We start from the raw sequence: 26069 nt of genomic DNA, 5'->3' as shown, positions 1-26069 counted from the left end.
CCTGTCAAAGAAGAGAAAGAGCTATACTTAATCTTAATATTACAGCAGTATATCTTCCTTTTGTTATGTGCAAGAAATACAGGTGTCTCCTAAATTCTGATATGATTGAGTGCTGCTAAATATGTATGATTTTAGGAATTGCCAGGCCAAATTCAACCCTCCCATAACTGAGTGTAAGCGTGCCCACATGAATGGAGCTTTGTTGGCATCGTCACGTGGAGGTGCTGCCTCCAGCCCTCTCCCATCACCTCATAGCCTCCGATGGTGGAAGAGGTGCAACTGCTGGCCTGCTCCCTAACCTCACCACAAAAGCACGTTACACCAGCCAGGTGTCAGAAGAAATATGCTGCTCTAGGCCCTAACCTTGAGGGTGTTTACCACAAAGTCATTAACAGGTATTTTTTTTTTGTACCTTCATTGGCAGCTATCTCTCTTGGAGCAACAAGACCAGTAAGCCAAGCATTCTTGGTGACTACATCTCCTCTGCATGGACTCCCAGCACGCCTCACAGCAAGTCATTAGAAACGTTAAAACTCCTGGCACTGCAGAGGCAGCAGAGAGGGAACTGTCGGCGCCGGCTGCGCTCTCAGGTAAGCCATATCTAATTCAGCCCAGCACTGCACAGCCATAGGATGAAGGGTAGAGCTGCTTTGCTGCCAACAAAAAAGTGCTTTTAACACATTGGCTACCTTAAAACAGAGAGGGAGCAGAAGGGTACTTGGTTTGGTTTTCAGCTTTAGGAGGACAGAGGTAAAAAAATGTTAGCTCAAGTATGGAAATATATAGGACTCACTAGAGCTCAGTCAAGCTGCATGTCTGGAAGACAAGAGATTGTAGACTCATGGAATCGTTAAGGTTGGAAAAGACCCTTAAGGTCATCGAGTCCAACCGCTAACCTGTCACTGCCCAGGCCACCACTAAACCATATCCTCAAGCACCACATCTACCCTTCTTTTAAATACCTCCAGGGATGGAGACTCAACCACCTCTCTGGGCAGCCTGTGCCAATGCCTGACAGTCCTTTCGGTGAAGAAGTTTTTCCTAATATCCAACCTAAACTAGGCATAATAGAGATCCCTTTAGTGGTGCCTCTGTAATCAGTTTAGTTTGTCCTAGTATATATGTTTTCTTCTGGTGTAACTAACTAACACAAGACTTGGGTTGCATTTTAGCACTTCACAGAGCAGCTGTCCCTAAAGGCCATTCAAATATCTCACAGCTAAGAATCTGGCAGAAAGAGGTCTGTAAAGGATAGTAAGTTTGGGGAGCAGATGCAAAGAAATGCAGTTTGTGGCAAAATCAAGCTCATTACCATGAGTTCAAAAGTGCTAGAGAGAGGTAACAGTGTAAAAGAGCGCAGTAGTGAAGAAATACAGGGGGAAAAAAAAAAAAGAGGAAAACTGCACAGCTACAACAAACTTACTGGCTTAAGCGTCTCTAAATCACAAAGTAAAACCACCTCTAAAACAGTACAATGGCAGATGTGGCTTCAGGACTGAAAATATTCAACAATCTGTAAATTCCTACTGGCAAAAATGGGTTTGTTCTAAAAGCTATTTTATGTGCCAGCAAGTGACTGGAAACAGTCGAACCTGCCATCTGATTAGTGGCACTAGGCTAGGAAGAATTAAAAAGACACCCAACAGCCCAGTCCCATTCATTTTACATGCCCTGTTAGCATCCTCAGGCTCATGATTAAGGGTGACCCTGCTAGGGAGTCTGGAAAACACTTAAAATTAACAATGACATTTAACTCTAAGCAGCTAGTTTGAATTTAGCTCACACTGAGCATGATGAAAACCGTAATCATCTGATGACTGTGCAATAGCTCCAGGAGCTAGAGTTAATGAAGATTGTAACGCTCATCCCCAACAAGCCACCGAGCATGTCAGCCCACTGGCAATTCTGGTGACAGCATCAGAGCGTTACTGCCACATGGCAGTGCTTTTACAAGTCTCTCCAGGTGAGGGGATAAGTACCCTACCATAACCCTGTGGTTGTGTGGCCACGGAGCTGCACCTCGCACCGTGATAATCCCTGCGGAAATATGCAGATTTGAGAAATCTCAAATAATCACCTTTCATGAAGGCTGCATGGAGCCAAAGAGTAATTAATTTATGCTTTAAATGTGTAGTTTGTTAGGCATACTTACAAAGGCACTACAAAAAAGAGGAAAAGAATGGAGCCTTCTAAGCATATTTGAGTAAATCCCAGCTCCATGGAAACTTAGAAATACAGGTAGCAAGAAAAAAGGTGAATAAGCATAGTTCACTTTTTCCTCCAGTGGTGTCGAAAAAAACAAGACATGGAAACGCGGATCAATTTTGATAGGCTGTCTCATGGGAAAAAATGTTGATTAAGAGGCGTTCCCAAACTTGTGTTTTGAAAAAAATTAGAAACATTGGTTTTATAGCACTTTCCTGCTATGCCAACAGCAGCTAGTGCTCGATTTGGTAGGTGCATGTGCATGTGCAGGAGCGCAGACCATGCGGCTGATCCTCCACGGGATGGGAATGATCCAGTGTGGTGAACGCTCCAGGCACACTCACCCCTTCCAGGCCCGGCAGGAGGCCTCCGGATGGCACGTGCAGGACTCACAGTCTTAAAAATGTTAGAAAATAACATAGTCATTTAAATTATCTAATATTGCATTTGAAAAAATCACAAAGGGTAGTACTTTTTCTGAACACTGCCAAAGGAAAACAACAGTACTGTTTTTTAATACCCAAAAGTTTAGCAAGCCAACAGATTATCTAGCGATATGTTAGTCGAAAGAAATTACCTGCGTGCTTGGAATTAGTGTAATATTATTCTTAGCAGGGCAAGCAGCTTCCTGTCAGAGGCCAGATGTGACAGCAGATGCGCGTGTTTGAGGGCGTGCTGTTGTCACTGCAAATAGGCTTCAAAGGAGATTTTTACTCTACCAAGTACGTTTCTCCCTACAGATTACTCTCTGTGTTTCATAAATCATATTTTAACAAACAAAAGATTGCGACCGGCAAAGCAGTTCATTTTTACAAAGAAGTAGTTCTCTTGTGCACATGGCAAAAGCAACGTCAGAGAAGGGAAAACTTTGTGCTTCACAGCAGAAAGCTGTCTGAAGGTGCCGAGGGTTGGATCTCACTTTTATAGAACTTGCCACTGTGAAGATTTACCTGTCATCCCAGGGAAAAAGGAAATACCAAAAGAAACCTAGAGGTTATAGGCATGAATAAAAAATAACTGGAGATCTAACATCAATAAATGCATCTGGGCAAAACAACAATCCCAGTATTCTCCCTATACGTAACACATAACCATATCCAGGAATTTTAAATATTTATTCTCTCATTTGCTTTAGATCAGTATGCAACCTCTAAGATAGATTGCTTTCAAGGGTTATGGTTAAGTAAAGAGTAATTCCTTTTCACCTGTGTGTCATTAGGGTAAAAACCTGTAGCACAAAATAGCTTTGTTTTATTTTGCTGTTCTGGATATTAAGATACTCAAAGAGTAATAAAGGATGTAGGTACATTATGAGGCCTATCAAAGGGGCACAGAACGCAGAAAAGGTCTGAAATGGAAATATGATCAACCGTATTGTAAGACTCAAGTTTCCTTCAGGATGGAACTGCATTTCAGACTCCACTGGCTCCTACCATCACCATCAACCCTCTCTGCCGGCTTCATATTAGAGCCATTTCTATCAAACACAGGTCAGCCACTTCCAGAGACTCTGATTCACTGGCATTTACTTTGGCAAGCTTCCTTTTCTGCAAACAGTTTCAGTGCAAAAAAAATCCCTTTATAAACTGAGGAGTGATTCAGAAAAGAACCTTTCACTTTTTAAACCTTTTCTTTTGCATCATGAATCTCTAGTTTTGTTTGTTGAAGTGCATTTAAACGAGGAAATGTCAGGGATGCTAATTCTAGTAAAAAAAGGGCTATTAACACACCATTTTAGTGAAAAGTCAATTCTCGCTAGTAATTTCCCTGAAGATTGTGTTGATTTTGGTTTAGTTTTTATAGAGCAGATTGAAAATACTGTATATGTGGCTAAAGGAAGTCTGGTTCGAATTCTGGGGGGAAAACCAGGAGTTATGTGAAAATACCAGTGGCAAAGCAAAATAACTAATTCTAATATAACGAAATGGAAAGCAAATCTCAAACCACAAAATTAATAAATTAGTAGTTATGAGTATTACGTGTGTTTTTAATTAACATATTCATAACAAAAAGCGTGAAAAGGCCTTTAATCATGGAAGTGGGCTCTTATATACCCTGCAAATTCTGGGGGGGGGGAGGAAAAAAGAGAATTACAGACAAGGGAAGAGAACGTAAAAGGTTATTATAACGCCAATCCTCACCAGGACTGTTCAACACCTGCAACCCTTTCCCTGGGCACCACCGGAATGGTAACTAGGGCGATTATCCAGGCTGCCGTTCCAGCTGTCCCGCCACCGCAGGCCCGGCGCAGCCGTGGCGCCGAGGAGGGGAAATGCAGGTACCCAGCGCCGGAGGCGTCCTGCGGCTGCCCTACCTCGGCGGCCTCCCACCGCCCCTCGGTCCTGCACCAGGTCACCAGCCTGGGCTCCAACGTCCCCACCTGCGCGCTGCGTCTCTGATAGGCTTTGGGGGAAACGAGCGGCTTAAGGAGACGGCTGCGTGGAACTGCCTGCAGATTTGAGACGTGATGACCAGCCTCGGCTATCGTTTCAAGAGAACGGTATTTAACACAGCCTGACATTTCCTGCTGAGCTATTAGTAATATAAACACGGTCTTTAAGATGCAAGGACTAAAGAGTGCCATTTGAAGAAATATATTCCTTTTATTATTTTCTTTGAGACATTAGTACTTTTCAGCTTTCAGAGGACGCGAGCCTTAAAACAATCATATTCATATAGAGTAATTCACATGGCATATCATTCACCAAATTAATTCTCATCAAAAGTGATTTTTTGATAATGATTTTTGGCATTCTTCTGAGCTCAAGCTTTCTTTTTACCTACTTACAGTAATCTTTCTAAAAATCTAGAGCAAGACAACACATTAACCTCTTCTAAAAGGATTTTATATTTAAATGAATATATTTAAGAGAGTGGCTGCTGCCGCCAGCAAAATTGCTGCACCTTACAGAGCTCGGAGGAGCAATCTATAGTAGTTGCCTTAGTCACATATGTAACTGTTTTGATGATGAGAGAAGTATTTATCCAGTATTTATTGGCCTATTTGTCTGTAAATTCTATTTGTGTGCAAGATTACATACCCAGTACTCGTTTTCTTTTCTCCCTGCGTTTTTTCTGTGTTTGGCCCATGGCAGTTAGGCTATTCCTGACTCTCAGTACTACTCACTAGGCTGCGTGGCATTATTAGGGCCAAGGCTGGGGTGCTTTACAAAATATTTTTCAAAAGGGGAAGAGCTGTGCTTTGATGGGAGGGGTGAACTTCTGTTCAAGCCACAGAGTAGAGAACGATTTAAGCAACTGAAGTTAGACATACAAACGGTAAGCAGCATCTTTGTGATGAACTTATCTAAAATTGTTTTACATAATTTGCAATATTAAAAATTAATGACTACAGCAAATTATTAAGTACTATTAAAGAGGAAGTAATTGTGGGGGTTTATTTAATTTGAAAGCTGTCGTTTTTGCAGGGGGCAATAAAGCTTGTCATCTTATTTTTATATAAATTACACTCATCAGAAATGAGTCATTCTTACATGCCAATAACATTGTACAAAGAGAGGGAGCTGAGAATAACTTATTAAATGCCAAAATGAGACAGAACTGGAGAACTGCCTACAGATCTTGCTGACACTGCTTACCCAGAGCAAAGCCGGAGCAGGCACTGTCCTGCACCCCCCTCCCCCGGTTTCCTCTGGGGAACCACAGGTGTGCGGCTGGGAAAAGAGCTGCAGGCACCTTAACACATCCCTTGGCCCGAACGATTGCTGGAAGAGCCCACTGTGGATCTTGGTGGGGTAGGGATCGCCTGGAGCTGAGGAGCTGGACATAAACACAGCTGTTAATCCTGTCCTGCAACATAAGCGTCCCTCGGTATTAATGCCAATGTTGACTGTTTTTCTCCTTAAACTATTGTAAAACTAGATATATTTTCACAAATTTAAAATACAACTTACCCCTTGCTTAATGTAACCCCTTAACTCTGTAAAATAAAGACGCAGCGAATTTCAACCCAGATTGTAAAATAATTTTTGAACCTCCTTAGTATCTACACTGGTAAACACTATAATTTAGTACTTCCTAGCAATCACCTCTCAGCTTATCTTTTCTATTTACTGTTTGATAAAAAGGAAAAATTATATTAGCTTAAACTGCCACTAAACGATAACTGCTGGCAAGTGCCTGCCACTGTGATTATTATGCTTAACTAATTTAATTACAGCAATGGCAAATAAAAGCAGGCATACCCTGTAAATCACATCTAACTGCAGGAGCCATATATCAATAACTAAATACCAGCCATTCCAATTACTGCAATTAACCCACCCATCCGTTGATCTTTTCCTGGGGTTCTTCTACCAACAGTGGCTGGACAAAGCAAACCTGATTGCCCAGGCCTGCTCCAACCTCTCAGCAGACAACAGGAGCTGGGTTAAAGCAGCCCCACGGTGTCCCTAGAGACGTGCCCACTCATAAAGCTGTCGTAGAGCTTCGGCAGACTGAGCTTTCAGGCCCTCCCGGCCTCAGACGCTAAGCCAAGACATGTGATGCAAACTTCAGAAGCTGATCCGGTCCTGTTCAATATCTTCATTGATGATCTGGATGAGGGGATCGAGTGCACCCTCAGTAAGTTTGCAGGTGACACCAAGCTGGGTGGGAGTGTTGATCTCCTGGAGGGCAGGAAGGCTCTGCAGAGGGACCTGGACAGGCTGGATCAATGGGCCGGAGCCAACAGTATGAGGTTTAACAAGGCCAAGTGCCAGGTCTTGCCCTTGGGTCACACCGACCCCAGGCAGCGCTCCAGGCCTGGGGCAGAGGGGCTGGGAAGTGCCCGGTGGAGAAGGCCCTGGGGGTGCTGGCTGACAGCCGGCTGGGCATGAGCCAGCAGTGCCCAGGTGGCCAAGGAGGCCACCAGCCCCCGGGCTTGTGTCAGCACTGGGGTGGCCAGCAGGAGCCGGGCAGGGATGGGGCCCCTGTGCTCGGCCCTGGGGAGGCCCCACCTCGAATGCTGGGCTCAGGTTTGGGCCCCTCGGGACAAGAAGGCCCTTGAGGGGCTGGAGCGTGTCCAGAGAAGGGCAGCGGGGCTGGGGCAGGGTCTGGAGCACAAGTGTGCTGGGGGGCGGCTGAGGGGGCTGGGGGGGTTTAGCCTGGAGAAGGGGAGGCTGAGGGGAGCCCTTCTCGCTCTCTGCAGCTGCCCGAGAGGGGCTGGAGTGAGGGGGGGGTCGGTCTCTGCTCCCAAGTTACTAGACATAGGATGAGAGGAAACGGCCTCAAGCCGCGCCAGGGGAAGTTCAGGTTGGACGTTAGGAAAAACTTCTTCACCGAAAGGACTGTCAGGCATTGGAACAGGCTGCCCGGGGAGGTGGTTGAGTCTCCATCCCTGGAGGTATTTAAAAGAAGGGCAGATGTGGTGCTTGAGGATATGGTTTAGTGGTGGACTTGGCAGTGACAGGTTAGCGGTTGGACTCGATGATCTTAAGGGTCTTTTCCAACCTTAACGATTCTGTGATTCTATGACAAAGAACTGTGTGGTCTTCATTCATCCTCTCTGCTAAAGCCACAAACAGCTTTGACCTCGAGCTTTTAGTAGAAAGGAGAAGTTTCAAGATGAGTCTTGGTTTTCTGTCATGAAGCACTCCTCACACATGGATGCATGGGTAAATGGTAACAGAAACCAAACGGGTTTCTGGCACTTGGGCTTAACATGAAATTCCAGACCCTGATCTTTAGATGTAAAAGGCTGAAACAGATACAGGTACCCAAATGATGAGTTGAGAACTCAAGTATTATGTCCTTACCCCCCCTGCCGTTTGCTTTCTATATAAATAAACTAGCAATGACCAGCTTCTTGCAATAAATCGGACCCTTATTTTCAACCAACAACATCTCCTTCTGCCACTCCAGAAAGAGACATTTCTCACTAATAGAGCCAGTGCTGCTGTTTCCAAAATTAGGGCTTCCAGAAGCAGCATCCTCCACCAGCCTCCCAGAAGGCCCTTGTTGGGGAATTTTTATTGTACCTATTGAGGCAAAACAAAACACACGCTTGTGCTTAAAATGTAAAAATTATTCTGCTAGCCAATACCATGTTCAAGGATCATCAAAGCTGTTGTCAGTGACAGGAAGAATGAGAATATGATAAGAATATCAGTTTCTTTTCAAAATTACTCAGATGTCACAAAAAAACTTAGCAACTATTAATGAATGCAGAAGATGAAAGCAAATGCATTTAAAACTCCTACTAAGGAGTTTTTTATTACAATACAAATTTGAATAATACTACTAAAATATAAAATCTAATGATTTTATTAGAATAAAAATTTGAATAATTGCCACAGAGCAAGCTATGCATGTACTTTATTAATATTCTTTAAAATTTCCATTTGGAAAACTACTCATTTAATTCTAATCTCCTGAACTCTTCAAGAATTAATTAGATTAATTCTTCTTAACACTAATTGGACCGGGTACCGTATTGAACTAACAGATCAATTACTTTTTTTCTAAAGGACAGAAAATAAGCTAACTAGCACCAACTGCTGAAAACGCTTGGTGCAAGAACAATAAATTACAGCCTGATTTTCTGTGACAAGCACTTCCTAACCGTTTCTAATATTACTTCACCTAAGCACACAGTTATGTTTGAGGCCATCCCCCAGTAACAACTTTTGTTTTATACCCTGCTCTATTTTGCCTGTCAGCAAAGCCATGGAGGAATCAGTCATATGTTTTAACAGAAGCAGGTTAGAGACATCAACCTGTAATTTCTTTTGTGTCTTCCTTTGTGTTGTCCTTTTCTGTCCTCTGATCACCTTTTCCGAGTCAAATGTTTCTGAAGGGTAAAAGAAGATTCCCCTCCACCCCTGAAATACCCCTTACGTGTATGCCTGCTCTTTTTCGCACACTTCTTATCCCCCTGACTGACACACATGTATATCTGTGCCTAAGAAATCAGGAACGCCTCTCTGAAAACCACGTAGGATTTCCCAGCCTGATCAAATTTTGTATGACCAAATCAAAACATAATTTTACTTGTGTGTCTTGTGTTTCATTTAGTTTCACACACATAAGACTCCTTTATCTAAGTAACTTTGCTATTCACTGTTCTTTATCTACTCCAGTATCTGTGTGCAGTTCTGTATCTTCAGCACTTCTGAAGTTCATGGATTTGACAGAGTTTTCTGTTTCCTATTTTTGACCATGCCAGGGCTTCAGTTCGTAGCCAGACGCAGTAACTGACAAAATGTTTGGAAAAAGGGACATTAACAAAATCATTATGCCTACCTTCAAAACTGCTCAATTATGGTCTCAGATTGCTTTTCAACAAGCATTTTTGGCTAATCACTCTTTAGAGTTACCAACACATATCTTTAATGTCCTCTCATTGTAATTCTTCCCTACACCTTCCCTCTCATTCAGGATTGCTATTTCTTTTAACCACTCCACGTTACTAACAATGCTACGAGAGAAGTTGCACTGGCTTTGATCTGCCAACTGACCTTATCTGATCTGGTTCCCCAAGCCACCTTGCAGGTTGGGCACGGGTCTTCCCATCAGGCAACTGTTGGAAAGACCAACTGTCTCATGCTGCCCGCTGAACAGCATCCTTTGCTATGCTACGAACGCACCTGGGGCAAAGCGGTATTACAGCCCCTTCACATTTTTGCAGCTGGGAGACTAGCAAGCACAAGCCCAGCCTTAGCACCATCCCAGGGCAACGTGTAATGTGAAATTCCTGACCAGCCCCATCCAGTAGGGCTCTCCCTACTTGGCCTCAAACACAATCATCCTGCAGAGGAAGCTGGGAAGAATTGGTGTAGGGCAGATTTATACACTATAATGTTCCTTTTCCAAGTTATGTTCAATAAATTCTCAGCTGTTTACTGGGACTGCTGTATGAGTTTCTAGGAAAGACCAATATGGATACTCCGGGGACAAAAAAATTGCCTATGAGAAGCACTGTATGAAAAAAGTAATACGAAAAAACCAAATACTCTGGACTAGTGCACAGAGTAAACAAATTTCATCTACAGAGGTTTCTATCCAATAGTCAGTGCTTAACGATTTCCCACTTTTCTGCCATTTCTGGGCTTACTTTAGGAAGGACTGTCACAAAACAAAAAAAAGCAACGGACAACTTCAATAAGCCCTGATATTCTCTATTTCATTCCTTGTGCTCTAAACACATCATGAGGTCAAAGTAAAACTCTTAGCAGGTCATATTTCTGTGCCCTTTCATGCATAAGCTAGAATCAGCAACTTCAAAGCTATTCCACTAATGCTTAAGGTGAAAAAAAGATGCAGGAGCCTGCTGAGGTAACAAAATAGAGACAGAGGACACAAGCTGACTTCGAAAGTCCTGGCATCTCAAGCTGTCTCTAGCACAGCAGATTGCATCACAAAGCATGTCATAAAAAAATAGAAAACAAAAAGCTGTTATTCTAAGCTATTGTTCTGTCTGATGATAATTACATTCGATATATTTCCTTGAACTTTTTCTCTCTGTTTTTTTTTTTTTTTTTTTTAAACCCAAACTACAGATAGCCAATTTTACTCACAAATTGTGGGACAGTGCACAGACCTGAAACGGCTTTGCTGACCTAAAACGGAAACCGTCCTTTCCTTTTTAAAGCATAAACGTGCTGCTGCCAAAGAAGTAGTCAGAAGAATTTAAGGTAAAAACTAAAGATAAACATAAAGGAACCCTCTAAATATTATCTTATCTAAAATGATAGCTACAAATCTTCAAAATGAAAAACAAACACATAAATTTTATAGAAATAAAACCTGCAAAACTCTTCTTAGCTCAAAATCAACCTTGTGTCAGTAACTGCTGGAACACTGGGCCAATGCACGTCAATCGTGGTCACAAATGAGAACCATCACGCTCATATTCATACTTAAACACTGATTTCATAAGAAGAATTACCCATTCTTGCTCACTGGACTTGATTATAGAAAAGACATAAAATGGAAATTACTGTCAGTGTCTGGGGAGCTCAAGTGGTTTTAGGAGAAACACATTTCATAACCTCCTGTGAAAAATCAAACCAGTGAGTAAATATTTTCCCACTGCAAGTGAACATTATTTAAAATAAATTTCAGTCTTACCTTAACTTTAAGCACAGAAGAAAACATTTTGGCATCTTCAGACACTCCTCCAATGTACATTTTTTTGGTGAAGACAGGCACGTGGTCATTTTCATCCTTTACTTCAATAAATACCTTGGCTGTATTACCTAGAAGAAGGAGTGAAAAGCATACATAGAACATTTGGCAATAAATCTTTAACACCTACCAGAGTTCAAACGTTTACAGCCCAAAAGGTAATTTAAAATAAGTGCATGGATAACACTGTAAAAATAAATATATTAGAAATAATAGCACATTGGATAAGAAAAGTATGACCTTCAAGGAAGTAGAGATTTCTTTTATTTTTGTACTCTGCTTTTATTGTTTCTGCATTTGCTGTTTTTTTTTTTTTTTTTAATTAATCTTGAGCTGAAATTTGTACTTTTATAGAAAATTATTCCCCTTGCATGTACACCTGCACTTCACTATTAGGGCTATCCGAATTTGCCTGTAAGCAAAAAGCTCCCATGGCTTTCTTTAGAAAGCGAGCTATTTGGGGAAAATGTAAGAAAACACCTGTAACTCATTTTTCGAGTAAATAGAAAAGCACATATAAGAATCTTGTACTTTAGTAACACAGATTTTGGTCACATTAAATTCTCTGAAGTGTTACGAAGAGGTGATGAACAGGTGACGAATACTAGTAGTTATGCTGCAAACAACAGCTTGCTTTGCCCACGTCACGCACGGCTTGCTTTATGTATTTTAATTATGACTAACTCCCATCCAAATACCCAATGGGTGATTCTGCCACGGTGCTTGCAAACTCAGAGCTGTTCATACAACAGCACCGGCAGAAACACCCTCTGGATGAACAACGCAATACGCTGCAGGTCAATGCAGCGTTTTCTATACCTGCTTAAGCCATAAACTGCAAATATCTGCGAGGTTTGGCCACGCGTGGGCTGAGCAGTCTCAACACCTAATGAATGTCCTGCGTTACCTGAACGCATGCCTAAGCCTGTCCTCATCACAAACCTGGCCCAGGGGAGCTCCAGAAGGATTACTTCCCTCCTAGTGGTTCAACACACCTTCAAGCAAAATACAGCTGTTAATTTGTGTTTTATTAAACAGTTACTGATCCACCCCATTGAACAATAAACAGCTCTCTCCATCTGCAAGGAAAAAACGTCTAGCAAAAATTATGGACGCAGTGCAAAAAAGATTCAACTGCGCAGTGATCTATACCAACATCTGTTTGTCTCTTTCAGAATTGTATAATCCAGAAAGATTGCTGGAAATGATGATATCCAGTTCATTAAAACCACATTTTCAAGTGATAAATTGCCTCATTTCAGAGTTGGTTTTCCCAGCTTGTTTCAGTGCCAGGGTAATTTAAATGTTGCACAGGTGCCATGCTGATCTGAGTTAGCTTCGAAACGCAGTCTCATTCAGAAAGAGCTTAGTAGCTCTATCTTTGGGAGACAAAAATGTTATAACCCAGACTATTTCTTAGACCGCCTCAGTCACTAAAAATATTCTGTCTATCTGACGGTCCAACTGATGGGAAACAAATGAGGACTTCATAAACATCACTGAAATCTGAGGAAAACATTTAAAATGCTATCCAAGGCATTAGTGCAGAGAGAAGGAAAAACAGAGAAAGGAAAGAAACAAAGGAAATTACATTTCCTCAGAGGAATAATCAATTATTTACCTCCCACACTGATCTGTGCAGATATCTTAACTTGTAGGTGCTGTTACTTCATGGGAAAATGAGTTCATGACAAGCTCTCTTTTTACGGACGTGAAAAAAAGCCATAATCCAACATCTGAACATGTGTAACGTGGATCTAATGGTCTATTTGATATCATCTCTGGTTTGCTTGTGTTCCTTTTAAAAGAACGCTTCTTACCTTGAATACAGGATTTATTACAGTGAAGAAAAATTTCAGTCAAAGAGGCATCGTGAGGTTCTGTGAATAGTCAGATTTCTCTCTTGTTAAACCAGCTCCTTAATGTTTCTGGCTGCAATACTAAGTTACAGTTAGAAACTGCAGCCCTGTGGAGAAAAATAAGATTCCCAGGCAGGCTTTTTCACTGCAGCTACACTCTCGAAGGAAGCAGGCAACTGGCGCAGGGCGACAGGCAATGTGTGTAAGTGACCTTGCCCTGCTCAGCTAATGAGCAGTTACATCAGTGGCTGGCACTGGTTTACTGCTGTAGGGAAGATCCTAATTGTATTACGTTCGGTGCTGGTAGAACTAGGCATTTACTAACCTGCACTAGTTCTCTCTAATGCAAATTAATGCAAATTAAACACCTTTTGCATAGGGCTCACTACCTTCATCGTTTCAAGCCAGTTTTGGTGGGGTGGCTTTACCCCGTACAAAGTTTGTTTTGCAATTTGCTCGAAAACATTTGTTTAATTTGCTGGTAGTTCTCTGAGCTGCCAAAAGGCTGATTTGTTTAGCGACGGTTGAATGCTTTGAAAATGAGAAATGAAAGTTATTACATTAAGCACAAAGCAAATTAAATATCCTGCATATATAAAGACTAACGTTAGCATCGTTAACGTTAAATTAAACATATACCTTCATTTCATCTTACTGCCTGATTTTTATACACAGCTTATATTTCATTCGTTCTGGCAGAAGAAGGGGAACGCGGCACCTGTGAACTCCTCTCTACCATGTGCTTTTTATCCGATTCCAACCTAGAGCTGGCCGTAGTGAGTGACTCACAGCCAGCTACAGAGGTTGCCTTATTCTCGCATCGGCTAAGCCTGAAAGAAGTGCACATTAAAATCCCTCATCAGAAACCGTGCCATGTGTGCGAAGGTCGTGCCAGACCCTTCAGCACAGGGATTTCCCCAGCCGCTCAGCTTGATTCAGTCAGATACCCCCTGCATGCGGGGCTGCGGGCCCCAGAGGTGGGGGGAGTGGTGCTCCTACCTCTGCCACCCCTTGCACCTCCAATGCCCTGCCTGAGTGAAAAGGCCACCCAGCTGGAGCATGTTCTTTCAGACTCTGCTTTAGACTCTGGCATTAGGCTCTTTTTTCCGTCATACTCCGTATTTGTTCATGCTTGTTCTAAACATTGGTTTGTATGTGGCTCTAGCCCTCTTTTCTGGTACCTGAAGGGAGGCAACAGCATCCGCTATATAATGGGCACTGTTGGTTACTGATACTCTCAGAGGTGGGGCAGTGAACACCAGAGGACACCAATATTTACACTCACGTTCCGGAGGAGATATTTTGTATCCCCACATATGTAAAACCTTGCTTGTTTGGTAGGTATTTCTAGATCAGGAATCCAGCTCCAGTCACATTCTTTGTCACGGATTATAGGAGTTGAAACCAGACTTTACTCCTCTGTGGTACTTGTGAGACCTCATGCAATCAAAATGTAGTTCTTACTGTGACTGAGCTACCCACATAGCTGGCCGGGTGAAAGAAGAAAGGATCTTCCCCTGGACAAAGCAGCACAGGACTGCCAAGGTGGCCAGAAAGAGCAGAGAAGAAAGATTGATAGAGTGCTACAACTTCAGCTGTAAGGGAAGTGTTTCTCTGCACACAAAGCATGGAGATAATATTTCATAGGCAAAGTTTCTTCAGTTTTACTGCACATTGTTATTGCTAAGACACATTTATGGTCTGGATTTTTCACACCAATTAGTTCAATAGTCACAAAGGTCAAGTCAGCCCCCCCAGGCAATACACTGCAAAGGAATTTTCTGCACCACAACCTCCTGCAAGGTCTCCTATGCCCCATTTGCCTCCTTTCTTCTAGACCCCCTGAGATGAGCTGCAATGCAGACTACACAGAACTGCAGGGGGTCTAAGTCATCCTCAGCTTATAAGAACCAAACACACTGCATGCACTGTTCCAGCTAAATAATTGCTCCCGTGACTAGAAGACGAGGCATTTTGATCTTTCAGCTTCTGTGATTTGTTTAAGGAGAGTGAAAACATCCTGAAAGCTGCTCTGAAGGGAACCAGAGGATCTTCTCAAACATGTAAAACTTTTAGATCATGAATGGCAAACGTAGAAGACAAAACCAATAACAACCCCAGTAAGCTGGTCAGAACCAGTGTGTACAAGTATTTCCATAAGTTTTTCCCAAACACGCTCGTTGAGAACCATTTCCCAGTATCACTGCTTATCTAAGTAGTGCTAATAATGTGCCTGATTCATGGGAGCCTGGAAATTCCTGCAATCTAGCAAGAATCGAGTTGAACTAAAGCAATGCTTTCTGAATGCTGGGACAGTGTCAGCTATGCCTTAAGCGTTACCAGATTTGTTTTACATTATGCTTTCAGCAACGATTCTGCACTTGTCTTCTCTATTATGCCAAACCAGCCATTGATACAGCTGCTCTTTGTGCACTGGCAATTTTAACATTAAAAAACCTAGCATCTAGCTCAAGCAGTGGCTGTTTGTTGTGCAGTAGGTAAGAGCAGATTCTTCTCTTTTAAAAGTTTAATCAAACTGGGAATGAGAATTTTAATTCGTCAGGGTTCAATAGCACTTTGCTTTACTACTGTCTTACAAGTCTGTCAAGCAGACTTTGTGCTTTGGCAGGTAAACTAAACCGAACTGCAGCTGCGCTCAGTTTCGCCTCGCTAAATTTGGCAGAACCGAATAGGAATCAGCACCAAGTATTTTTTTCAGTGACATTTTTATCTAACTTATGCCCATATCTAACATATCTAACATATGCCCAAAAAGCCTGAAGAAGCTCATCATATGCTGTAGCTGATCAAGAACAGTGCAAAAACAAGCTTTGACGAGACGTAAACAGTAACGTATTTGGAACGGCACCGATCCAAGGTCTGATAGAAATAAATATAAAACATCTATTTCTACCAGATAATTAACTGAAAGGGCTCTCACATTTTATGCAGGCTCTCTAAAATACATTGCTTTCTTGCCTAGAGATATTTCAAGTTTGTCCCAGTGGCTTTCAGGGAAACTACCCCAGAGCTGTGTGGCAGAGGAGGCAGATTCGCAGCTCTTTAGGCTCTGCAGCATATTTTGCCCATCTGTCACGTCTCCCAGATTCAGGGACTGGCATGGCAGCCAACTCATAAAACACCATCAGCATGAACTTCTGCAACATGTTTGAAACTAAAAATGCACGGCTATTTGAAAAGTCAATAATACAAGGACACAGAATTCATTTTCATATTTAACTTAGTAAAATTATCATTCCTGATTAGTATAGAGCAGTTGCAGAATTTTGGTCGCAAACCTAGTTTTAGCCCTTTTTGCTTTATGATTCCCAAAGGTTTACTTTGTGATTAGAAACCTAAAAACATTGCAGGAGAGGCAGAACTGTTCTTTTACCCTCCAACACCCACAGTAAAGCCTTGCCTCACAGCTGGGTTTACAGCAGCAATTTGACAACAGAAATGACCCTTGTCAGGGCAAGTGCCTCTGCCTACGTCTCAGGAATTGGTATGCACCACTTCTTGCCTGGGGCTGTGCCAAGGGCCAAAAATTGTTCTACCTAAATGAATAAAACATGTCAATAAGAAATCAAAAGGTGCGTGTTTGCTTAAAAATCTTTTGATACCAAAAAACCCCATCTCTATGAAGATGACATTCACACCTGGCAGTGAATCTAATATATAGCACACCTGACTGAAATGAACAAACGTGGCAGTGTATTCCCCTCTCAGCTGGTCTAATGCTCTTGAGATACCTTACCTCTTGCTGCTTGAATTCTACTTCTAAGTTGATCTTTAATAAAAATTCATGCTACGCTGAATTCACTGCACCCACGAGAGTCTGGAGGGATACCTTGTTTTAGCTCCCACCTGTAGCAGGCTGGATGCAAACATGAAGACAGCACTTGCAATTTCTTAAAAAAAAAAATAAATCTATCAAGCCGGTGCAAGCACAGCTGTAAAAACCAACCAATCCATTGTTTGCAGGGCTTTTAATTTCTTTTTAATTCCCCTTAAAAGACAGTAAAACCAACCACGTGGTTTTGTCATTACTCTTGCATCTCTAGGAATGTGAAATACGTGCTTGCTGCTCTTCTTTCCCTACTCTTTAATTAGAGCCAATCGAGGCAGCAAGAGTGCAAGCGAAAATAAAAAAAGAGGACGTGGGAGAGATGACAGTGGGACTGCAAGTGATGCCAGAAGTTTCCTCATGAAGATGCGGTTGACAAGATCAGGGATGTAGGGGAGAGTTCCACTGCATTTACAAGTCCACAACACAAGAAACCCTGCTTTTCACCCCTGCCACGACAACACAGAATCACAGAATCATTAAGGTTGGAAAAGCCCTCTAAGATCATCAAGTCCAACCATCACCCCAACACCCCCAGGGCTCCTAAACCATGTCCCAAAGTCCAAGTCTACACGTTTTTTGACCATGACTTACTTGGGAGGCAGAGGCATCCCGCAGTCAGTCTTACAGACAATCAAAACAAGACAGAATCTACAGTAGAGCAACCTGCAGTCAAAAATACTCCCCCTGGCCTCCCCCTCAACAACTGATCAAGCAAGAAGCTGTTAACACAGGTAACTTGTAATGAAGACAACCCTTTCACGCAGCGCTGTGCCAAGTGGTAACACCTTTGCCTGCAAGATTTAATTTTTAAACAATCTGTTTGCATCCATGTCCATTTGCAGACAGGAACCAGGACAGCCTGGAGGCTACCTTGCTGAGCAGCCACGGAGGACAGGTGAAGTTATGCACAGACGTCAACAGTAAGTCAAGATAAGAGAGCAAATGACAACTGCTGTTGGCAGCAGTTCAGTGAGCAAGAGTGTGGTGGCAGACCGAAAGGGTCATATGAACCGAGCTGGGGAATGAAAAGATGCGCTTTTCTCAGATGCTGGAAACTGTGAACACTGGAAAACATGAGACTGAATCCTCCACTTCTGCACTCAGAGGAATTTGGAGGGCCCTTTTGTCAGCAGTATTCAAAATCAAACATTCTGGTGCTTTTGTAAATATACCTTCCTCTGCAGATCAAAGTGGGAAGCCTTGGTGTCTCCCACCACAGCGCATGCTTCCTCTGTCCGGCACAGGGACCAAATGCCCACGAATGCTTTGATTCTTAAAATTGGGACCATGTTTACGTCGCTGGTAGAACCCTCTCCTCACCCCTTTCTTGTCCATACCGCTCCACTGCTCCTTCTTGCTGTGTTTAGGCAGCATTTTCTCTTCGCTGCTCCCTCTGGTTTCCTGTAAACCCCTCTGCTTCCTCCGGTGCCTGCCTTCCTTGCCACAAGAAGGTTACTGCTCTGACTGCGTTTCTCCTGGGTATCGAACTGCAGGAGAGTGAGATGCTGATGAAAACTTTGTGAACAGCTGACAGTGTTCAAATGAGGCAGAAGATGATGTTTCTCCTGCTCTTGTTCAAGAAGTTCTCCTGTTTTAGTGAATGATTAATTCTACTGATAAATTCCCTTCAGCTCACTAAATCACAACTCTTCCTGGGAGGAAGCAGCTGCTTGCTCTGTGATAGATTACAGAGCAGGACCTTCCAATTGCAGGACACGTCATGCCACACACAGTTTTGGGATGTTCCCCTTATACATCACTTTTTCTTTCTTTCATCTTATCCACTGAAGGAGAACTGAAAGCTTCTATTTGGAAGCTAATAATCACAATCCTAATTTGACCTACAGTATACTACCAGGCTATGGTTTGTTGTGATAGATAATATAAGAAGCAAGGAGCAGACAGAAAAACCCAGGCTGCTAAATTTAACTGAATTGGAGAAGTCCATTAATATTGAAAGTCTTTCAGGGTTCAGCATCACCAGCTGCTGATTCCTGAAGCCAGAATTCCAAATTTTTAAATTCACTATAATCAGAAAACCGAACCCTTCTTCCATTCAAATGAAGTAAAAATGCACGGCGACTTTGTATTATAAAGTTTCAGTTAATTCATTTCAGGAGTTCGAGTCCACTGAAAGGAAGAGTCTGATTTTGCATCGTTTGGCATCATATTTTAAAAAACCAGTTTAAGTCACCAGTTTTATGTTCTCATAGTCCAAACGACATCTCAATTTACTTTCTCTCCTCATTTATTCAGTTATCACTACACTATCAGTTGGCACTATCGCTGAATTACAAGCTCAGTTACACTTAATGCAGTATCACCCTGCGCTGGTTTTGGCTGGGACAGAGTTAGTTTTCTTCATAGTACCTAGTACAGGGATATGTTTTGCAAGGGTGGTCCATCTGTGTATTATATCAAAGGACGGGAAGGGGGGTGGTGGTTAACGAGGGTGTGTTGGGTAGTGTGGGACCTGAGCATGATGTAAATGGTATGGAATAAGGGGTGGAGAATGTGCTGGTTTGGGCTGGGCACAGTTAATTTTCTCCATCATAGCTAGTACGGGGCTGTGTTTTGGGTTTGTGCTGGAAACAGGGTTGATAACCCAGGGGTGTTTCCGTTCCTGCTGGGCAGGGCTTGCACAGAGCCAAGGTTTCTGCCCCTCAGCCCACCCCACCGGCGAGTGGGCCAGGGGGCACAAGGGGCTGGGAGGGGACACGGCAGGGACAGCGACCCCAGCTCACCCCAGGGACGTCCCACACCTCACGGCATCATGCTCAGCGCACAGAGCTGGGGGAAGGAGGAGGAAAGGGGGAAGGGACATTCAGAGTGACGGTGTTTGTCCCCCCACATCACAGTTATGGGTGACAGAGCCCTGCTGCCCTGGGGACGGCTGAGCGCCCGCCTGCCCGTGGGAAGGGGTGAATGGATTCCTTGGTTTGCTTTGCTTTGCTTGGTATGCTGCTTTTGCTTTACCTGTTAAACTGGCTTTACCTCAACCCACAAGTTTTCTCACTTCTACCCTTCTGATTCTCTCCCCCAGCTCACTGCGGAGCAGTAAGTGAGCGGCTGTGTGGGGCTCAGTTGCCAGCTGTGGTTAACTATGGCAATCCACTTTTCCACCACACAGATGTAAACTCAAACTCCTACTTCTAGATGATGATTTTCTATAATACCATACAGTTAAAAACAATTCGGCACCTAGCTTCTGAGTTTTGTAAAAATCAGCACTGTTTTGTGACTGAGCAGTCTGTCAGTGCTGCGTTATCTAGCTCCAGAAGGGCTTCATCATTGCAGCTCCAGAATAGGTCATTGATTCACTGCCAACACACTCCAGAATGGTTCACCGATTCACTGGTATCTCACACCGGAACTGGCAGCAATTCATTGCCATTGAGTGTCAGAGAGGTGTATTAATTCAATGCTACATAATTCTAGAGAAATGCATTCAAAGTCACCTATCTCTGAAGTGGTTCATCATTTCGATGTCACCAAAGTCCGCAGTGGTGCTTTAATTCTGTCTCATCTCCCTCCACTGTAGTTCATCAATTCAGTTCCCTGAAACTCTGAAGTAGTATTTAACCTGATTAAAACTCATCAAGAAAGACAAAGGTGCCACGAAAATGGAAAGACATACATCATACAAATGTAGGAATCAAACCTAGAGGTCAAGGGATCTCCACTACAAAGACGTAAGTGATTTAGTTAGGCAGATACTTGTAAAGTATTTTAAAAATATACTTCTACCAAAATCTTATAGCTATCCATCCAGGCAGTATACTCATGATATCCAAAGACACACAGCAAGTACATGTCTTCCTTTAAGTTGGGCCAAACTCAAACTCCAGTCATTATCAAGTACCCCTGAATAAAGTAAATTCAGCCATCATCTTTTCAAAACTGCTGCCCAGTTGGGAGAACTGCTCTAGTGCAGACTATGGGTCAGAAGAGGGATAGAGAGGCCACTGCTTCCCTGACCAGTGAGGTTTCCCAAAGACCTCCGCTGGAACCTGCCGACTTCCTCGTCTGTTCATCCATGTCAGAGAAAGATCTGAAAAAAGCTGTACACGGCACAGAAGCCTTACCTCCTCACTGGCTACAGTCTGGCTGCATTTTACAGAATATAGCCTTAACGGGACCTCTCCCAGACACGAAGAAATGCAGTCAACTGGCACTAGCTCTCTCATTCTCTCCCTCTCCAGATACTTCATCTATGGTGGCTATAACAGCACACAGAATCTTACACTGCTGCTAATACTATTCAACTTCCGGCCACTGACTAAGCCCTACGTGTTATGCCACACACATACTCAATTCTTTCTTAAGGAAGAAGAAATACCCATGATAATACATGCTCAATTTCCAAAAATAATCTGCTAGTTACATGGGTAGTACTGAGAAGCCTGATGGTTGTATTTTAACTGCCACACCCTGTACAATGTCTCAGGCCACAGTCTATCAACCCTTTTTATGGCATGTTCCCAAATACTTAAGCATATTAAGTCTAATATCTTTAAGAACATTAAAAGTATGTATGCAAATTTTCAGGAAGTACCAATTTTAGTATCACAAGCAGGTTCTACAGTAGTATCTTTACACAGAAGCAACAGACTTGCGCCCTGCTTAAGTTACTATCCTGAAAAATCTGAATGTTGCTCTCTAATCTATACACAATATTCTCAAGCATATGCACCAAACTGGCACTGAAATAAACTAGAGGTGGGTTTCCTTATATTCGCAGCTGTTATTGCATCCATCAGAACAATAATTAGAAGACTCGTTACAGAAAAAGGACGGCAGAATCAGCCCAGTTAGTTAAGGGTGGCCCTTCCTTTGTAGCCCTCAGACTATTAACTCTGTGGATCACAACCTGCAGTGTGGGAAAGACTCTGTCATGGAACAACTTTGTCACCTTTGACAATAACAGGGCGGCACTTCGGCTCTCTGCCTGTCAACGTGCCAGCCAAAGAGCCCACAGTGAGTAGCAAAAGCAAAAAAGCTCACACACCTCACCTCTCCCTGCTGCAGGGGAGAAAAAGGGATCACGCAGTGCTCCCAGTCCTAATTTGCCAAGTGCGCTCTGTGCCTGGACACCAGGGCAATGAATTATCTCTTACTCTGAGCAGGTGGAAAGGTGACAGTCTAACATTAGTGACAGATGCAAGACTGATGGAAATTTTTTTTGCCCCTGGCTTGCCATGCAGACCTGCTTGGGAACAGAGATCAAAGCGAACTCCCAGGCAGCACAATCCCTTCAGCATCGTACTGCCAGTAATGCTTTAAGAGATGCACTCAAACTAAAATTGCTCATTATATTACTGGGAGCTTCCAAACAAAGTGTAAGAAGGTTTTATTACGTGCACACTTCAATAAGTGGCCAAATCTCACTGATGTTGAGGAACAGCCTGGTACTGGCATTTTGTTTACGGTATCTCCCCCACCTGTCTCCCTGGATTGACAAGTAACTAAATATTGGTTATCTGCATAAAACTGAAGTCTGGAGTAGATTTGAAATCCACTTGTGTTCCACGGTTTCAAAAAACCAGTGTGACATCCCTTTTCTGAATGATTTTTATGCACACATCAATAAACAACAGGTACCCGAAGCCTGGCCTCCTGGGGACAGATACCTCAGCTCACACGAGGGGGAATGCAATGAGATGCTACAGCAGCGTCTCTTAGACAGACATTTATAAATGAAAGAGGCTGAAGTTTTCCCCTCAACCTATTAGTTCATGGGGGTGTTTTTGGGCAGGATGAGCCTGCTTTTTCCCCCGTGATAAAGATTTGCTCTATGATTAACACTGGTGGAAGTGCAGAGGAGAAAAAAGCTCCAGCCACCTGCGAGAGATCTGGCTCACAGCTCATATCGGAATAACTGACTGCGCTGCACAACAAATGACTTGAAATAATCTTATATTCAATTTGAAATGAAAGCAGGTAATATTTTCATAGCCTTTAAACCAGTGTTCAATCCCTCACTGCCCTTTTCTCAGAGCAACAGTCATTGCACCATGATGCTCCTTAGCTAGAGCAGGGAAAAACTGAGTCTTACAGAGACCAAAAATACAGGAGAAAATCATGAGACAAACACCACAGTCTGTCAAAATGCGTACTGAAATACTTTTTGGCACAAAGTTTGGTTTTTGTGTTTGGTTGCGGGTTTTTTTTGTGTGTGTTGTTTTTTTTTACTGGGGCCCAACTGTGGCTTAAATAGGAAGTTGTATAGGAACGGATAGGACGTTAAGTGAGTCAGGTGTTTGAAAGCCAGACTTCCCAGACCTTTTCCTTACAGGCAGGATGATAAAAATAATCAAAAGATGTTTTGAATTATTTCCATTAGAAAAGTAAACCAATAAAGGGAAAAAGAAAACCCTCATGATGAGACAGCGCCCTAATACACTGAAAACGTTCCATTTGTGCCATCAACTCTCTGGTTATATATAAACACAACTTTTGTCTGTATCAGTGGGGCCTATGACATGATTTAGCTCAAGACCGATCAGCTCCATGTACAGAAGGCAAGCACAGAGATCCACAATGCACTCTCTGCTGCTCACATACCATCATCACTGCTGTATTTCTGATAAAAACCCAAGGTTACTGGCTAGACTGCAGTTATCCTGCAATATCCTCAAAAAATAACAATACATATGTATGTTAAAAAGAGATTTTAAAATAAAGATTTTTAAACTTACTTTTGGAAGGGACACGCAGATTGGATCGTACCACTTGTAAAGAGTCTGCTTGAACTCGAAGCTCATAACTTTTCACGCTTTCATAATCCAAAGACTTTTTAACTGAGATCACGCCTGTTCTGTTATTAATAGCAAACACCTCTGAAATCCAGCAAAAACAGAAGTAACTTTCTAAGGTGCATAAACACTTTTTTTTTAAAATGCCAAAATGCTTCTATTCTGCAGATGACACTATTCTCTGACACTGTCTTCAGAAAGTCACTCCCATCCCTCCCTCAAGGCTCTAAAAGCCCATAGAACTCCTCTTTGAAGCTGTCTTCAAAGCAGCACAGCAGCTGAATCTGACCTGGTACTGGAATAACCGACTAGAGGACAGGCTGTCAAGAGCAGGCAAGATAAACAGCCCACTCACAAAAAGGAGGATGGGACGGGAAATTCTTCCACATCCCTCCAGATAATTTAGCGTAATTTTGCTCAGAGATTTCAAGGTGGATACCGAGAGCGCCCGAGAAGGATGCAAACGCAGGAATGATGTTTCATTTAAACATCAGGCTCCGATCTAATACTTGTGGCTACAGCATGGCAAAGTCTATAAAGCCTTAAAACAGATTTCTAAGCAAGAAGTATAACTCCATCAAAGCTATTTATATTTTTATTTCAGTATGCCGTGGATTGACACCACGTGCCACTGATGTGAATTTTTGCATCGGTGAGAATTTCATTGTGTTTTAATTTTTATTGTAATTCCGCTAACTAATCTGATCTTTAGCTGATCTCTAAAGGCTTGATAATGGCAGTCCCTGCTGCTTGTACACATGAGGTGGGACTTCACCAAAGGAGTTTTCTTTCTAATCACTACTTCTTGAAGACTTCTGATGCACGCACTAGGCTCAGTGGAACCACTAAGAGCAAAATATTAGTACTCACCCTCTTCATTTCCTGAAACAATTGAATAGACAATTGTCTGGTTCAAGGCAGCCGCTGTAACAACTGTGACCACGGTTCCTTTTGGTGCACTTTCACTCACTGGCGGGGGTCTGCAGAATCGAACAAAAGTATTTATGTTATCTTCCAGTTGCCTGAAGAGCACGTTACTGAAACTTATTCCTCAGGTTAGCAGTTTCATCTGGCTGCCAAAGCAAGAGGATCTGTTATTACAGAAAGACATAGTAAAAATGCAAAGGTTTAACATTCATCTCTGCAAATGCAAAAACAAGTAAAAAGTCTAACTGGCAAGAGGTGGCAATATACAGGTATAATGGTTCGTTGAGACGAGAAATGGAACAGCAGGAAAGAATGAGTAGAAAATAACAGAAACACAAGAACCACCACAGACTGATAAACGGCAAATAAAATTTAGAACATAATAGCTCTTTTATAATACCCACCTCTACTAAGAAAACTTAGTAATCTCTCAGAAATGCACGCAGGAACATTCATTCATGGGTAAACCTCTATCATTTAAACAGTAAGACTTTAAAGCCACCTCCACAGGAGTTTCTACTCTTCAGAAACACCAACAAATTTTCCTGCCAAGCCACTGTGGTACTAAAAGCCAAGATGCTTTTCAGGAAATCCACTGCAACCCAAGTACAGGTACACATCTTTTAAGTGTTTGGTAAATTGTTCCTGATTCGCTGAGGACCAACTCGCGTAAAGAAAGAAAGAGGAGAAAGATTACGCTACTAACACATCGGTATCTCATGTTCTTCACATCCTACAAACGCTGAAAACTGAGCATCTCGTATTCAGTATAGTTTCATCATGTATAAATAATGAGTTTCCTCCTGAAACGCAGCAAAGAATTATTTCACTTTCTCTTCTATTGTTCAAATGATACCTCCTCCGAAAACGTGGTGAGTTACATTTGAGATGCCGTTTCCTTAAGGAAACTGTAACTGCTTCACAATGAACAAGGAGTCTGTGCTAATGTGCTAGAACAGAAATTTAAACAATTCCAACACGGAGAAGTGAGACACTTGAGCTAAGCTCAATGTTCAGATTTTCACCACAGCAAGTAAAGCCTGAATTAATGCTTAGAACTCTTCATGCTAGTGAACAGATTAATTTGAAAGGAAATGTTCACATCCATAAATGTAGATGCATCTTTAGTAAAACTAGCATTATCCAGATAATTTCCACTTTTAAAAAATTACACTCATTCAGTATATAATGAAATAAAAGATGGATGAGGATACATTGAGATAAGCTCCTAAATAGGAGTGGAGTTTAAGGAGTATTTCAGTTGTACAGAATCTGCTTTCATTTCAGAGAATATTTTATGACTTCCCTTTTTCATCCCCCAGGTATTTTTCAAATCCTCCACCCCAT

At 42.4% G+C, this 26069-nt stretch overlaps 1 protein-coding gene across 5 annotated transcripts in view; it reads right to left on the bottom strand.

Annotated features, from left to right (window-relative positions):
• PCDH15 (protocadherin related 15) overlaps positions 1-26069 on the bottom strand; it is a 695790-nt gene that overhangs the window by 53446 nt on the left and 616275 nt on the right. For all 5 annotated transcript variants that reach the window (XM_075109425.1, XM_075109424.1, XM_075109422.1 and 2 more), the window contains 3 exons: positions 24666-24775; positions 23739-23879; positions 11275-11402 (listed from right to left, as the gene is read on the bottom strand). In XM_075109425.1, coding sequence (XP_074965526.1) covers positions 11275-11402; positions 23739-23879; positions 24666-24775 — 379 coding nt within the window. The remainder of the gene's footprint in view (positions 1-11274; positions 11403-23738; positions 23880-24665; positions 24776-26069) is intronic.

This window comes from Phalacrocorax aristotelis, chromosome 14 (genome assembly GCF_949628215.1).
Source record: "Phalacrocorax aristotelis chromosome 14, bGulAri2.1, whole genome shotgun sequence".
Taxonomy (NCBI): domain Eukaryota; kingdom Metazoa; phylum Chordata; class Aves; order Suliformes; family Phalacrocoracidae; genus Phalacrocorax; species Phalacrocorax aristotelis.
Note: the sequence above shows the minus strand (reverse complement) of the source record. Positions and strands in the feature narration are given on the sequence as shown.